Source organism: Sinocyclocheilus rhinocerous, unplaced genomic scaffold, assembly GCF_001515625.1.
Source record: "Sinocyclocheilus rhinocerous isolate Xijiao unplaced genomic scaffold, SAMN03320098_v1.1 scaffold1342, whole genome shotgun sequence".
In the NCBI taxonomy this organism is placed as follows: Eukaryota; Metazoa; Chordata; class Actinopteri; order Cypriniformes; family Cyprinidae; genus Sinocyclocheilus; species Sinocyclocheilus rhinocerous.
In genome coordinates, this window is record NW_015640094.1 from 323,190 (window position 1) to 341,683 (window position 18,494).

The window sequence follows — 18,494 nt, forward strand, 5'->3', positions numbered from 1 at the left end:
AAAACAACAAGGGCGCTTGTCGGCTTCTGCAGTAAAACGTGAACTCACGATGCCTTGAAAGTGGACAAAACCGGCTTTTTTGACAAAACTTGTGTAGGGTTCAGATCGCGCTATATGTGGAAAATAATGCACGACAATCAGCTCTTTTTTTTTTTTAAAGTGGCGTTTATCGGTTTTTGCAAATGAACTCTTCATATATAATAAAGGTGTATCAATGCACATTTCCCGCTAGTCCTGTGTAAACTACAGCACGCAATGTTTTTTTAATATCGTGAGATATCGGAGCGCAACAAAGCAATGCAGTCTGAAGTAGCTGCTCAGTTTAAAACGATCTTGCTCGTCTCAATCTGCTCAATCTTGGTGATGGCAGTGCCCTAAACGATGTTATAATGGACTATTTCACATCCAGAGATGAAGGATTGGATGATGAAGTTACTAAAGAGGAGGAGTCCGATGACAGTCTGTTATATGCACAGGTGCACGAACAGTTGCGCTGCGCTCGCTTTTCTAAATGTAAACTCTAAGGTACACTATTTGAGCTATCTAAACATACAAAGGGTGATCAAAAGTTCAGAGACTATGCCCATGATTAACAACGGAAAACTGTCTTCTTCAGGGTAACGTGAGTCTGTTTGTGTAATGATGCATTATAGCGCTCCTGACAGACAGCTCTCGTTAAACCCGTGAAGTGAAAGTGAAACCCGTCTCACTTTAAACCCGTTTTTCTTCAAATTCAATTCCTGATAATCATAGCTATCAGCCAACTTCAGATAACCATAAGTTTTGTTACGTTTCAAGCTATGGACAAAATAACAGTTTTGGAAAGGGCTTGAACCCAGCTTTCATATGGTATCAAAACTTAAAAAAGGTAAAAATTTCACCATGTGTTGGGTTTTCCCAGATCGCATCACAAATGACAAAAAAATCCCTTAAAGACAAGAAATATTCCTCTGATCCACAACCAACTCCTAAAGTGTGCATGCTGAACTCATCATCTCATGTGTTGGTTTCTTACAGCTGAATGAACCACAGGACAAGACCACAACCATCACGGAAACTCAGCCGCTCAGCAACTACGAGACAAGCTATTACGAAACCAACTCTGCAGAGCCTGTTACGGTAAGATCCCCCTTCCCAAACTTTGATGTGCAATGCTTAGTAAACATTACTTTGAAGAGCTGTGAATCCTGTTCCTGAATCCAGTCCCTTTTGAACATAATGAACTACCCTTAATTCATGAACAGACCTAAGGTTGGTTTAAAGAAGAAAATCGGCAGATTATTGCTCATTGAAGTGAAAGCATTTTTAAAAAATGAATTTTTTTTTTTTCAGAAATCACGGTTTTTAATTTTTTTATTTTACTGATATTATTATTAAGTAATATCAATCAAACTGCAGTTGGGTTGTTTTGATTAAGTAATAATAACTTAAACAAATACAGGTAATTTACAAAATTAAAGTTCATTGAAAGTATGTTGTTTTACATATAAAAAAATAGTTTTATAGCAAAAGCAGATAACTCCAACGGTCGTTTTTTGGCAAAAGCAGATAACTCCACATTTCATGTTTTAGAGTAAAAAAAAAAACACTCGTTTAATCTTTGCAATCTCATCAGATGACAATGTAGATGCCTGACAAACGTTGTTGTTGTTGTGATCATAAACTGTATGGATGTGATTACACGCAATACACAGAGCTTTTCCCTCACCGAAAGTGAAACCCGTCTCACTTTAAACCCGTTTTTCTTCAAATTCAATTCCTGATAATCATAGCTATCAGCCAACTTCAGATAACCATAAGTTTTGTTACGTTTCAAGCTATGGACAAAATAACAGTTTTGGAAAGGGCTTGAACCCAGCTTTCATATGGTATCAAAACTTAAAAAAGGTAAAAATTTCACCATGTGTTGGGTTTTCCCAGATCGCATCACAAATGACAAAAAAATCCCTTAAAGACAAGAAATATTCCTCTGATCCACAACCAACTCCTAAAGTGTGCATGCTGAACTCATCATCTCATGTGTTGGTTTCTTACAGCTGAATGAACCACAGGACAAGACCACAACCATCACGGAAACTCAGCCGCTCAGCAACTACGAGACAAGCTATTACGAAACCAACTCTGCAGAGCCTGTTACGGTAAGATCCCCCTTCCCAAACTTTGATGTGCAATGCTTAGTAAACATTACTTTGAAGAGCTGTGAATCCTGTTCCTGAATCCAGTCCCTTTTGAACATAATGAACTACCCTTAATTCATGAACAGACCTAAGGTTGGTTTAAAGAAGAAAATCGGCAGATTATTGCTCATTGAAGTGAAAGCATTTTTAAAAAATGAAAGTGTAAAAAGTTATACAAGATATTTTGGAATCTAAAAGTGCTATAAAATCAAAGCTACATGCCCAAGTAAGTTATGATCCAAATTTGAAGTTGTCATTAAAAAATTAGGGTTCCTGTGAAATTTAAAGCGCTATGGGGAAGTCGTGGCCTAATGGTTAGAGAGTCGGACTCGTAACCCAAAGGTTGCGGGTTCGAGTCTCGTACCGGCAGGGATTGTAGGTGGGGGGAGTGAATGTACAGCGCTCTCTCCCACCTTCAATACCACGACTGAGGTGCCCTTGAGCAAGGCACTGAACCCCCAACTGCTCCCCGGGCGCCGCAGCAAAAAAAAAAAAAAAATGGCTGCCCACTCCGGGTGTGTTCACGGTGTGTGCGTGTTCACTGCTGTGTGTGTGCACTTTGGATGGGTTAAATGCAGAGCACTAATTCCAAGTATGGGTCACCATACTTGGCCACATGTCACTTTCACTTTCACTTTATAACAGAAATAGTCACCGGGTGACACCCAAACTCCATTTAATTTTTATTGATGCATTTTCCTGTCACAAATTTATAAATATTTTGTCAAGAACTTACATCTATGACAAAATAGTCACCAAATATGGAATCTTGAGACTCAGACCTTTCCAGTGATATGTTTTGTCAAGATTAGAGAAAGTTCTAATGATAAAATGCAGTAAATTTTGTAATTTGACACTTAACAAAGCCCCAAAGTACCAATGTCCGATTTCAAAACAGTTTTCACAGTATGAATTTTGAGTGTTTAAGACTTTGAATGATATCTAATTTAGGGTGATTACTAAAATATGTGATATGGAAAAAAGGCATTTAATAAAATAGCGCCAATCGGGATGCTGACAGTTAACAGTTGAAGTTACATTTTGTGATATGTGACCCTGGACCACAAAACCAGTCATAAGGGTCAATTTTTCGAAATTGAGATTTATAAACCATCTCAAAGCTGCACCAGTGTACTTGTATCACAGTAGGTACTAAAGACCCCCATCTTGCAGCAGGCGGTTTATATTCGTATGCCAATGGCGAAAGCTAGTGACTCGTAGCGATGTGTGGCATGTGCTAACACTGCCAAAGGGTCTTTTATGTGGATTAATATGATGAGATGGTTATTTCATCAACTATGATAACCGTAAAGCCAATTACTACAGCGGTTCTGTGTATGAAGGCCAGACTGAGACGCGTACCTTTGTGATCAAATCCCCAGGGGACTCGGTTTGGGCTTTCAATAAGTGCCCGTTTAATTAGTGAGTTTAAATTGAGTTGGCCACACCCCAAAAGGAAATTGAGCTGGAATGACAGGAAAAATTTTGTGATTTTTATTTTATTTCATTTCGATAAAATTACACACAGGCACACAAAAGAGGAAAAATTGTGTGCTTGTGTGCATCATTCATGACATTAATCATGATTATTGTTTTCCTGATATCATATCAGTAATATATTTATATAGACATACATTTACATTTACATATATACAGACTTATTTTTCTATACTGTACTGGAAATAGTGTTTTTCTAACATGGTCCACACAATAAAAGTTCCATATTATTTATCATATGAATTATGTATAATATAAATGTTTTAATATTGTTACATTTATGTATTTAATGAATTATTTAGTTATTTATAAATAGTCATATTTAATATTATTAAAATGTTTTATTGTTTTTATATGTTCATAAATATGAGTTGTGTATAATATTTTTATTTTATTATTTATTTATTTTTATTGTTTTTGTATAATTTATTTATTTTATTGTTTTTATATATTCATAAATATGAATTGTGTATAACATTTTTATTTTATTATTTATTTATTTATCATTTTATTTATTTATAAATAAGAATCATGAGTTATATTTAATATTAAAATGTTGTATTATAGTTTTATTTATAAATATTAAGTATAATATTACAATATAATATAATATATTCTTTATAAATATGAATGATCAAATTCATTTAAAATGTTTTTATTTGAATAGTGTCATATTAATATTGTTTTATTGCATATAAATCTACAAACTTTATTTAGAAATTCTATATAATCACACATTTGAGTAATTCATACTGAAAAATTAAATGTATTATTAAAAAATGAAAAATTCCCTCACAAGAATGATGATTAAGATTATGAAGAATTGTACAGGTAAATCATTTCCATTCTGAGCGGCGCACATCCCTGATAGCCCAGTTGAAGGAAATTTGCTGGAATAACTGGTATTAAATCTGTGAAATTGAAATTACCTTCTTTGTACCATTGCTAAGAAAAATAAAGTCCTTTCTTTGTCCAGACCTTTATAACATGGTTAAATGACTGGGGCTGAAACTTGCATCACCTTATAACTGAGAAATAAAAAAGAACATTCGCCTCACATAATTAGAAACCAACTTTTGCTTCATTGCTCAGACAGCAATACACACACACACACACACACACACACACACACACACGAGATAACCATCACACCATATTAGCACTTTTAAATTACATTTGGGCTCACTATGAGTCAGGAGGTGAAGTGTTCTATCAAACCGTTTTATCTGCTGAATCTTCATTCGGTATCAATTAACTCTAATAAATAAGAATGTGCGCTTCTGTTCTCCAGCTATTACACTGATGCTTAATGACCGATCGAGGAACTATTAAATTAGCATTAGCAGCACCTCAGTGATTGTAATGAATTGTGAATGTGTGCACGTGCAGCTTTTTACATGTGTCTGAACCGGACGTGTGTGCCGTGACAAAACGACATCACTGCGGTTATGATCAGAGGAGCTGTCTGAAATCATTTTACGAGGAATGCGATTCATTGGTTTTAATTCGTTCATTCATTATCCTTATTTTCTAAGGATTGTGCATTTAAATAACTTCACACTCTACAGATTTGAACTAATGCAACATTGTTTATTTATAAATATGAATCTTGTTTAATATTATATTTTAATATTATGAAACGTGTTTATTATGTATGAATTACATATAAAATTAAGTCTAATATTATTACATGAATGTTATAATATAATATTAAAATATATTGTATTATGTTTTAATAAATATGAATTATGTATCATACTTTACAGATTCCAACTAATGCAACATTATTTATTTATAAAAAACATTTTTCAAAAACTATTTATTATTACTATTATTATAATATTATTTTTATCTCAGTATTACTAATATATAATTTTGTATATTTATTTATAAATATGAATTATGTATAAAACTCATGCGAAATGTATTTATTTATAATAATGTTATAATATTAATAACAATATATATTCACTTATTATATATATATATATATGAATCGTGTAACATTGTTTAATATTTAAAAATTATTTTAAATTAAATTAAATATTTTATTTATAAATATGAATTATGCATACTTTCTATATCAATATTTATTTTAATAATAATAATAATGTGTATATACACAGTATAATGTTATATATTATTAATAATAATAATATACAACACATATTATGTGTTATAATGTTTCATATTATATACACATTTATTTATTTAAATGTTTATTTACGAATGAAGATATAGAAATACATATGCGCACATATTTATGGGTAATTCATACTGAACATTTTTCTTAAACTTTTTACATTTACAGGTCTTTGAATTTAATTGAGCTTAAATGATGCTTTGATTTGTGTGTGCTTCAGGATCTAGATGATGACAACACCGGCCCTCCGGCTAACGGCGGCACCCCCACGGTCTGGGACGGCTCAGGACACCCTCCCGAAAAGGACGACACGACCGACGAGACCCTTCCACCGTACGAACCAGCTGACCAGAATGACGTCGAAGCTAACTATACTAGCGTAGCCCGTGACGAAAGTTTCGTGTCCAAGCCCATGTTGGTCTAAAAATGTAGGCTGTGCCTGCGATTTGCACTGCCACCATCCTGCCCAGCCGCGGACGCCCGTTACAGCACAGCCGGCTATAGTCCACGGCTCGGGCACAAACACATCCAAAATCACACAGCCTGGTGACATTTCTTTTACACGTGGCTAACTGACCTTTTAACCTATTCTCATGGTTTTGTGGATTACACCTTTTGGACCAGATCGGATTTTGGACATTTGATAATGTATGACAAGAAGTTCTTAGTACTTTAATCAAGCACACTTTGATTAGCAATTAACGGTAAAACAAAACCATGAGAATTGGTCATTATTCACTTTTTGGGCTACCATGTTACATTTATTTTAATCCTGGTTACGTGAAAAACATGCACAGCAAACACATTCAGAAAGCGTTTAATTTTCCTGGAAGGTCTAAATATAAAAATTGCTTTCAGTATTTTAAAATACACTGCATATACTGTCAACCGTTGCTTATGTTTTATGATCTGTATTTTTTATTTTGCGATCTCGGTGTAGTGCTCTTTTAAGGTTTAGCTTTCGTCGGTTTCGTGCGTTAACGAAAAAGTCTTGTGGTATATGCAATGTATTTTACATACAGCAAAATTGTATTTTTATATTTTATATCTGATGTCATTTTGATCAATTATATCACAATTATAAAACAGATGTATGCATTATTTTCTTATTTTTGTTTCTTTGGTTGTTTGGCGTGTTCATTTGTTTTTGAAAAGTACCAAATAAGTTCTGTAAATAATATAAGGAAATCATATATATATATAGTCAGTCTAACATGCGTTAAAAAAATCTATAAAACGAAACAAAAAAAGGAAAATGCCAAGAAATCCAAAAATATACCAGTGGGGCGCAAAATTAAAAAGTGTACACTTTCTGAAACTTTCTTTTAACGGGTATTACTAAAGTCGTATGCTGTTGTTTTCCTTATTGATACGTGTGGATTTTGTTACTGTATAATCTGCATGGCATGATTGGTTGCTTTCCTAAAAACAGTGGGCACCTGTCGCAGCCTTTCCTCGCTCCCCTTTTTTCTGGCTGTAAGAAGCACAATATGCATATAGAGATGTTGAAGGTGACAGGAAGAGTTTCATTTTCTGCCTTCGGATGCTAAACATTAATGTTAAAGACCTCGTGAAATCTCTCGTCGAGCACAGTTTTCTTCTGTATTGACATCTCCTACTGAAACTTCATTTTAGAAGGTCAAAAACACAAAAGATCCAGTCCATTTTAAAGTAGTCAACTGGCTTTAGTTACATCACATGAATTGTTACTTGCTGTTACTGGTCAAGGCTGATTGTATTGTGGGTGGGACATTCTCATTCCTGAAGATAATCCTGAAGAAAATGTATCGCAGTTTACAGAAAATATTAAGCAGCAAAAAAAATGTTTTTAACATTGATAATAATAATAAGAACCGTTATACATAATTGTGCATATAACTGAGCAGCAAATCGGCATATTTGAATGATTTCTGGAGAATCATGTGACACTGAAGCCTGGAGTAATGATGCTGAAAATTCAGCTTTGCATCACAGGAATAAATTACATTTTAACTACAAAAAACAGTTATCTTAAATTGTAATAATACTTCACAATATTACTGTATTTTTGATCAAATAAAATGCTGAACATAAGAGATTTCTGTTAAAAATATATTTTTTAAAAATCTTAATTTCTCCAAACTTTTGGCCGCTAATGTATATATTAGTTTCAAAGTCAACAGGCATAAATTGAAAGCCAGAAAAATCTGATTTTGATTCTACGTGGTAATAAAATTCAAATGCACTGTGTATCACTGATTTCTTCTTGGCCACAGCGCTTCAGTCTGTTTGGCCAAACGTTATCATTACTGCTCTCATATTCCTATAGTTTTTCTTGAAAAGAAGTGCCAGTTTTGATTGCAAGAATTGTAGAAAGTTTACATCTCCTCCTTAAAGGAACAGTTCACTTAAAACTCATTTATGTTGTTCCAAAGCTGTATGATTGTTTCTTCTGTGGAACACAGAAGGAGATATTTTGAAGAATGTTCATTCTTTATTATTGACAGACCCAACTCACTGAAATTCCTGCCAGTTTTGGTCACCGTTTACTTTCACCGTATGGAAGAGAGCAGCTATAAACATGTGCTTTTGTGTTCCGCAGACAAAGAAAGTCATACGACTTTTGAAAGACATAAGAGTGAGTTTATTTTTGGATGTGCTATTCCTTTAAGAGACAGATGAGAAACAGAAGTAGGTTATGAAATGGTGTTTTTTTTTTCTTTTTTTTTTCACTGGTTCTTGGATGGCATGGCAACTAATTCCATCACTGTTCATGTCTTTCACTCTTGAATGTAATCTTTGCACATCCACTTAAAGCTGTCGATAGATCTTCGTGTCATAGTGTCTGAATACATTGTTGTAATTGTGCCAAAGAACTCGTATCAAAACCATAGTGATGCAACGAACGAAAGACTCGCTAACAGGTTACAGAAGTGATAAATGGAATGAACGGACAGCTTTTTTAACAGTCACATGGAGCGGAAGCCTGCACATTCACAAAGCACATAAAATGCAGGATCTTTAGATGGGTGAATGGATGAATAGGTGTTCAGGCGCCATGACAAACACAGACCGATCGATGGATGGACGGTACAGTTCACCTAGATGAATTAACAAGCCCTCCTCATTCTTGATTAGCCATCGATCACATTCGCCGCCTGATCTTCTGGCCTGTTGGACATCGCAGAAAATTACCGATTCTCGCAAAACGTTTATTCTCGTCATGACACGACAATCTTTCACCTGTCGTCTCGGTTTAGCTGAGTTGTGGTCTCGTCACTGTTTCTGATAAAGGGAATGCAAGTCTGCATGCTGCATGAGATTTGGGGTTCGCTTATGTTATTCTCACGCGCAAACGGGCCGTCTTCACGCAACCGTCATTCGCTAAAATGGTGCAGTATTAGACAATCACTGTATGTTATACACTCATCAAATAAGGGTTTTTGTGTTTTAAACTGTGATTTCATTTTTTCTAAATGACGTTTTATTTAAGCTTCTGTATTTTCGAATGTTTTTCAAATGTTATGTCTTATATACATTACATACTGTATGCATTATGTATAGTTTTAAATAATATTAAAGTTTTAATGCCATTTTGAATGTTTAAAGACAATCAAAGGAGTGTGGAACGTTAAATGGATTGTTTAGCCAAAAATGACATTTCTGTCATCTTTTACTCACCCTTGTGATGTTCAAACTTGCCATTTTTCTTCTGTAAAACACAAAAAGAAGATATTTTGAATGTTTCAGCTGCGGTCCAAAACAACAGAAGAAATCATTCCATGCATGTTTAGTACAACATAAGGGCGAATAAATGAAGGCAGGATTTCCATTTTCCAATGAACGATCTCTTTAACAAAACAGAGGCCCTCTAAAATTAGTCTTTGGTTACCGAACAACTCTTGTCATTCATCAGATGTACTCTCCAGCAAAACAAACACACTTTATTTGCCATATGTCTATACTTCATTATCACAAATCATATCAGAGACCGTTTCAAAGTCATCTGCCGCGTGTTCGCTTGCGCGCTGCCCTGTCATCGTCAAGCCAGATGTGCCTTTGTTACTTTGTTTTGAGCCATTTTACTGACAGATTTGTTTTGCCTGAGACAAAAGGAAATCATTGACTGTATAGACCGCCAAAAGGGGAGAATTGTGACTCTTTTTATTTAAAATGTTAATTTTTGCATCTAATTTCTTTACAGACTGGGATTATTTTATATGCATAAGCAACTTGATCTATGTTTTATGGTTCATTGTGATGTCTAATAAACTATAAGCCAAATCTCATGTTGTGAGGCATCTTCTGTATCATCTAGAGCTATTGTTGTTCTGAGATCTCAGCGTAATGTACTGCAGTTTGTGGGATATTACCAAATGCCCAAAAAGTGTTTGGCATCCGCTTATTGATTTACCATCTGAGAGACCTTCACAAGATCTGGTCGTTTAACTCCTGAACTGTGAAAATGTCAGACTCTGATGTCAAACATCAGCCTGCTGTCTAAACTTTAAGAGCAGGACTTTAGGTAAATACAAATTTAGATGCTTTTAGAGCCTCTCATTCTGTTAATATGTCCGGTAGACTGTGCAATATAAAGAATACATAATGTAATACACTTTTTTTAAGTCACAAACAAACTAAAAGCTTGGGATGTTCTCAGAACAGATATGTGACTTTGAAAGACTTTTAAAGTATCTATTTAATTCACTCTTCACAAAGACCCTGACCCCTTATGCCGAGTTCACACTGCACGATTTTAGCATGATTTTTCACTCGCCGACAGGTTTTGCGAAATCACCGACAAATGCCCGAAATCGGAGGCAAATCGGTGCTCGTTCACGCGAGTGACAATCACGCAGTGTGAATTATCAAAGACGCGATCTGAGGGAATCGCCGACGCCCTTAAAATATTTGGCATGTTAAATATCTGGAGCTGTCGGCGATTCACAATCACACTGTGTGAAATGAGTTCTGACTGAAAAACACATCGGCGATGACCAACAGCCAATGAGAGACCAAGATACAGGGCAGAGGGAAGTTCGGGGAGGAGTTATAGACCAGAATATCAGTATTTTAATAGATATATGAACAATTATATCATACAGAAACAAGCACAAACATTTGCTTGCCCAGCCACAACACTATAGACCAGAATATCAGTATTTTTATAGATATATGAACAATTATATCATACAGAAACAAGCACAAACATTTGCTTGACCAGCCACAACATCAGCATAACAGTTACTGCAAAATTATTTACCTCCAACTCTCTTTGCAGAACACCCAGTCCCTGTTCCCTGCATCTCCCTCCTGCGTAATCTGTTTTTCTTTTTCTCCTTGTAGCTGGAAATCAGCTCACAGACAATTTGCGGGCTATATATATATTTTATAATTCCAGTCTTGCTGGAGAACTCTGGTCTGACGCACGCGGGTTCTCGCGTTATTTCCTTATCACTTCTCGCATGTGTTTTGTTGTGAAACGTAGTTTGCGGACCAGACAGAGTTGTCTGTGATTCTTCCTATTGTAAAGTCATGCAGTGTGTAACCTCCTGTCGCCGATCCATCGTGCAATGTGAACACAGCAGCGACTGACTGCTACCTCAGATAGTCCTGCAGTGTGAAAACCATGGTGACCCGACAACTTTGAAAATCGTGCAGTGTGAACTCGGCATTAGTTAGCCATGACACTCTCACGCATGTTTACACGCAGTAAGAAATACATCGAGGAGTAAAGATAACACTGACGACAGAAAAGACAGCAGGTTACTTTTGGTATAAAACTAAATTTCAGCTTCCAAATTTTGACATTTTTTAAAAGAAATTCAAACAATAAATACCATTTTGTGTCTCTTCCATGTGTCGTGATGTAGCGCTTCAGTCCAAGCGGCACGTGAACCGATCTTCTCTTCATCTTTACTGCTATTTATAGCATGGAATAAACATGAATGAACATCAGAAGATATGTTGTTTCAACCCGAAAATACATCAATACTCACCATTTTTCAAGTTTAAGTCCACCGACGTTAATCTATTAACACTCCTGTGTGTTTTTTTTTTTTTTCACTCCTGTGTGGTTTGTTGTCGGACAAAATGGCAGATTCGGCGTTCTGATTGGTCAGATCGCCTGTCAATCAAACTCCCTGCGAATGATGATTTGCTCTCAAAAGCTATGATGCCTTTGAATGTACACTTTATGTATCTGTCAAATAAAAGTTAACATAAATGACAGGTGGTGGTGGTAATACTTTTGCTGCTATATAAAATCTTTTCATGGCTGTGAGGTCGGAGGCAATCGAAACACAAGTAATGAATAAAAATTGCATGACATTTTAATATTTAAAACAGTAATGAACATTATTTCATTGAGGTATTTTGCCTAAGGCTGCTCTTAACTCAGCTGGTCAACTTATATTTTATATTGAAAAGAGTTTAACTCAGTAATTATATGGACCCATTTAGACTTTGGGTTTAAAGTCATTATACCTGCCAGCTAAAAGAATTTGTACCATAAAATGGATAAAAAGTATTCCAAAATATTAAAGCAAGGATATTACTTGGAGTTTTTGTTGTTGTTTAAATAAACAAAGAAAAATTGGAGCTGAACTTCACAGCTAGTGATCACCATGCATTTCCATTGTATGGAAAACAACTTTGACATTTTGATAATAACTCCTTTTGTGTTTCACCGGGAAAAAGGCATACCCATTTTCAGTGACATTTCCAGAGAGCAAATTTTCAGTTAAAAGCAAATGATCTGTACAAGGCGTGACTTCACTGGACCAAACCAAGCGATTTCTGCATTCTTTTATACAACACCATTTTTAACCTAATGATCAGATACAAATATTATTGGAATATATTTATTTAAAATCCACTTATTCACTAGCCCATATATGTATGTGTGTGTGTGTATATGCATCCATGCATGTATATATTTACGAGAAATATGTTACGTTTATATATTAAATATATTTATATATAATATAAATTATATGAATATAAACATATACATGTGAATACACATGTAAATATTTTCAAAATATATACTCTGTTTGTGTATTTATATAGGCTATACATAATAAATACACAGTACACATATATTATGTAAATAAAAACTCATTTTTGATGCGATTAATCACGATTAATCATATATATATATATATGCATTGTTTTAATTTAACATCTTTTTAACCTACAGTACAATAATCATGCAGCTTGTATCAAATATACATATATTCATTTAATATCCCTTTTTTCAAATTAAAAGAATTGTGGCAAAAGAATAAGAGGACTGATCGCAAAACTTAAAAATGAAACAACATATATGAAAATTATATATTATTAGTAACAGTAGCCTATTCGTAATTTACAATCACTTCTTCAAATCTTTTTTTAAATTAATTTTATATCATGAAGTGGCATAGTGTTTTGGCCTAGGCTATTTGTAAGATAGCAGGAAGACTAGTTACAGTAGTGTGCGAGTTCTCAAGGAAAATTGCCTGGGTCTTTCCAACAGCCCAACTTTTGATCATCACAAGAAAGACCCAGGCCAGGTAGCTTGACGAAATTTAAAACCATTCACCATATAGAATGCAATTACCTCAATGAGAACTAGTCCCCTGTTGTCTTTGATTAATATGCTAATTCCATTGCAAAGACTATTGCGTTCTGTCGTTCGGGTCATTTGTATGCCTCGCGACGCCCCGAAGAAGCAAGCGATTGTAGGCTGCTCGAGTCAGACACTGTTTGCCATTTGTTGCCCACCAAAAGGCTGCCTGATTCATTAGCAGCACGTACTCTGTGTTAATACCCATTAACTCTTCATTGCATTCTCTGTAATTGAAACCCAACTGGCCTCAACACTTGCGCGCGACGACTTGACATCGCTTTCACGAGAACATAATGAATACATTGCTAATTTATCCTCTCAAGCGCTCGCGTACCGCACCGGCGTCGTAATGAGGCAGTTCCAGCTCGGCTCGCGACTTGCGACTTTTTTTTAAACGACGTAGCCTCCTTAAGCACCTGTCACCCCGCATTCGTTAGCCCTTTCCTTAATGAGTTGGATCTCAAGGCTCTGTCGCGGATGAGATGCAAGCTGAGTGTGGCGATTGTTCCGTGTCAGAGCCTGTTAAATCAGCTGTGGGCGTGCGGGGATGCGACTGGGGCCATGATTAAATGTTGATAGCAATGATGTGCAATCAGCGATTAAAACCGGGCCTTTCGCCGACGGCTAATGCTCGGTTTAACCTCTGACTGCCGAGACTGCGAGCTGAAGAGGGAGGGAGTCAGAACGACGGGAATAATGCATATACAATGTACTGTGTGTGAGGTAAAAGGAGGGGGGGACATGAAGGCGCAGTGCCTGCGAGCCATTCGTCCCTTCTGGCTGTTCTTCAATCGTGTTTACTCAGCCTTTGACCTCTGGTTGTGTCTAGACGCAGTAGCTGGGAATTAAAGAAAGCGCGAATAAGGTGCGATACACTGGAGAGGAAGCACATGCAGAGAGAGGAATGGAAATGCAGAGACTGCCTGGTGAGGGAAGAACAGAGGGGAAAAAAGGAGACAGCGCCACCAGGTGGACATTATACTGCAAAGAGCCTCATAAAAGAGAGCAAAGCAATAGAACTAAAAAAAAATCGCAATGATTTTAGCTGTTTAACGACATTCATTCTGAATATTTATATATTTGCATAAGGGATTTTGTCTCTCTTTTCAATAGGCTAAGAGAAACCGCACTTTTTATTAAGTAAGGACCAAAGTTATTACTGTTAACCAAAACTAAATCTAAAATGGCACTGATAAAAATAGTGTAGAAACAATTTTCACTCAGAAATTGCTAATTGCTAACTAGGCTACAAAGAAACTGTAAGTAACACATCGAATTAAACATAATTTGAAGTATTTTCTTGTAAAACACACTCCAATAATCTGTTTTATGTGTTTTATGTACAATTTATTTTATTTAGGAAAATCATTTTTACAGTCTAATTTTAAAAAAAGACTTAAAAAAAAAAAAACAGATGTAAAATATAAATGTTGGATGAAAAAGTTTAAAATTAAATAAATGTTGCTTTGGCAGCTAAAAATGAACTTTTTGGGTATAAACATTAATTAAAGCTACAAGTATTTTAAAAAACAAAATTTTGGGGGGGAAAAACACATAGCAAAATTACTCAAATTAAAACTAAATAAAAATAAAAGCTAATTGAAATATTAATAAATACTATACTAGTATATATATAACCTTCTTGATTATTTTAGCAGCATGTCAAAAATCTGATATTTAAATAACCATACAGTAAGTGCCATACAGATAATGGCACTTGTTAAATTAAATATGCAATATAGTAAGGTCGTATGACAGCATTGTAGGATAATATTGACCAAAACATTGCATATTTGTAATAAATAGTAGTCAGTATGGAAGTAGGGTGACCATGTGCCAGGAAAGTTAGTGATTTCTAAGTTGCCTAAAATGTCTGGGTTGTAGCTTTGTTTTCCTATTGACGTCGTTTATACATTCCTCATACATTATATGTACACATATTTGCATTGCTTTGACCGCTTTGCACGCTATTGGTCAAACTATTTTTCAGTTAACCTTCAGCAAGTATGAAAACAAAGCCAAAAACCCAGACATTTTAGGCAATTTAGCAACCAGGACGTGTTCTGGAAAATTGAAAATGAAAATGGTATACTAGTATTTTAGGGGGTCTCATTTTTCTCCCTTGTATAATATTTTAAACATGAATTGGGCACTAACAAAGGTCTTGATTCACAAAACATTGGTAAACTGTTGACTCAATTACTGATTTGACACAATTATAAGGTCACACATTAAAATATAGCTGGTATTTATCAAAAGCTTCGCTGTGTAACAGGCCATGACTAATATCCTTCTGGTGTCATTTGATTTTTTTCTTGTGCATCTTCGTTATAGCGGTTTCAATAGTACAGCGGCATAATGAAATATGCCCTCGTTCTTCATTTATAACGACTGAAGAAGACATAATGACGGTGAATCTAGCGAGCACCTAATGCTCACTGGGGTTTATGGTGCATTCTGGGAAGTGAGTTACAGTTTAAAAATAAACTGGAACAATTTTGACAACACAGTGTGCTTACTACTAAAGTAGTGAGCACTTTATCTTTACTTAAGCTGATAGTTCACAACATATGTAAATCTAAAAATTAAATGTCATTTCCCAGATGTTTTATCCAACTAATGTAGGCCACATGCGGTAACACAATATTGCATCAGACCACTAAACCAGTCCTTCATTAAAAACAGCCCAGCTGTGAGAAATATCTGCAATCAGTTAGTGATAATAGGCCTCCTACCACAAGCAGAAACCAGAAGCTGTGTGCAAAGTTATTTGTGGTGCTTTCCTTATGGCTGCAGATGTTCATAAGCAAAATGCTAATATTTATTCATTGCTCGCCATTTTTATGGTCTTTTCTTAGCTGATTGAGAATATAGTACCTCTGTGGCACACAGGGCCCTTCCTACTTTAAAAAAATAAATTATAATACTTTTATTCACCAAGGGATGCATTAACTTGATCAAAAGGGACAGTAAGACATTTATGATGTTACAAAATGTATCACAGTTTCCACACACACATGCAAAGCAGCACAATGTTTTTCAACATTGATAATAATAATAATAATTAATGTTTATTGAGCAGCAAATGACTTCTGAAGGATCATGTAACACTGAAGACTTGGGTAATGATGCTGAAAATTTAGGCTGAATAAATTACTTTTTACATATATTCAAATAGAAATCAGTTATTCTACATTTAAATAATATTTCACAATATTACAAATTTTTACTGTATTTTTCAAATAAATGCAGTCTTGGTGAGCATAAGAGACAAAAAAAAAAAAAAATCTTACCAACCCCAAACTTTTAGTGTACTTACATTTGAGAAAGTTAAGAACTAATCTGGCACATAAAAAACTAAATGAACTAGACTAGCATTATAAGTGGACTTCAGGGGAAAATGAACAATTATTCAAAAAAAAAAAAAAGTATGTGAGCTCTTTAAGAAAAGTTTAGGTAGTCTAATAGTTAAGTACCGTGGCTGCCAGCACAATGAATGCAAGTTTCAATCCCAATGTGGGTGTCCTAGAAACGGGTGAGTTAAGATCACATTCCTGTTTTATCACCATTGTGCCCTTGAGCGGAGCACATAACCTCTGGGTCACAGCGGAGGGACTATCCATGCAATCAGTGTATTCTCAGTTGTTTTGGCCAGACATCAAATGATAACTGTTTGGAAAAGCAATGAAAATAAGTTACACAAATAAAAAAAATAAAAATAAAAATTGAAACAAGAATTTGGATTTGCCAGTGCCTGTATGGGGGAGAGAAATATTACACAGCAGCAACTTGGGAATTTCACCCATGGAAGTATTATATTACAACATGTTGCACCAGTTAGTGTTACATAACTAATACCAGATGTTACAATGGGTTTAAACCACATCAGAAATTTCACAGAGAGCAGAAAACAGAAACTTGTAAAGAAGAAAATAAGGCTCAATCAAAAATGGAAATTAGATTATTACATAAATATTAGATAAATAAACTGAATAAAATAAAACAATGGTGCAATTGATACAGGGTATTACATTAATTTAATCTCATATTAGCTACTCATTTTTACTGATTTGTTTTTTGATATGGGGGGGGTAAGGGAAATTGTACATAAAAGCATATGTGAGAAAGGCAAATTAGAAAGTAAAAAACCTAGTTACAGCAGTTATTGTGTTTTGAAATAGAGCTAGCTGAACCAAGCTGTTCATTAGCTAGTGCAAGGTGATCATTAGCTCAATGGCCCGCCATCATATTCCAAAAACCTGCTGGACCACTTAGGGCCATATAACCTCTTACCTGGTTGCTGGTTTGTTGCCATTTCAAGGTAATCTACCTGCCTGCACCACCTAGTGACATGCTGTGACCCAGCTACCATTCAAAGCACAGCTACTAGCTTAAATTGGATTTTCTAACAGGGTGTGGTATTTTGATGACAATTATGGTTGGATTAATTTGGGATTTTGTTGGTTGGTGATTCTGGTTATTACATGGCATGCAGACCTTTTAAAGGGATAGTTCACCCAAAAATGAAAATTTGATGTTTATCTGCTTACCCCCAGGGCATCCAAGATGTAGGTGACTTTGTTTCTTCAGTAGAACACATATGATGATTTTTAACTTTAACCGTTGCAGTCTATCAGTCGTATAATGCATGGCATGAAATTGTTAATCAAACAGGCGAGAAAAACACAGCAAATAGAACTAATCACAAGACACCTAATGCGGATGAAAACTAGGCTATAGAGGGGTTTAGACTTGCCTTTATAATGTCTTTATAATGTATAATCACTGTATCAAGGTCCTATAACATGTCATTTTCCAAAACTGTTTTATGAAGTTTTTGTCTACATAAATATTTCGTCAGCTGAACAATTGATATGTTGTTAAAAAAAACAATAAAATCCTTTGAACGCATTGTACTATCCCTCACAGATCATTTTTATGTCAAAAATTAAATAGGCCTGCCGCTTCCCTGACTTAGATCTATTTACTTAATATGTCAGTTTATTATTTTGTGGCTCCACTTAAGTTGTGGTTCCATCCTTATCTGTCATTTTAACTAAATCTGTTGTCTTTAAAATAATCCCTT

General features: G+C 35.0%; 1 protein-coding gene across 1 annotated transcript in view; it reads left to right on the forward strand.

Moving 5' to 3' along the window:
- LOC107752518 (nectin-2-like) overlaps positions 1 to 6,887 on the forward strand; it is a 157,621-nt gene extending 150,734 nt beyond the window's left edge. Inside the window, exons 9-10 of the mRNA XM_016568516.1 lie at positions 1,018 to 1,119; positions 6,038 to 6,887. Of these exons, the coding sequence (XP_016424002.1) occupies positions 1,018 to 1,119; positions 6,038 to 6,241 (306 nt within the window). The 3' untranslated portion in view covers positions 6,242 to 6,887. The remainder of the gene's footprint in view (positions 1 to 1,017; positions 1,120 to 6,037) is intronic.
- The last annotated feature ends 11,607 nt before the right edge of the window (positions 6,888 to 18,494 follow it).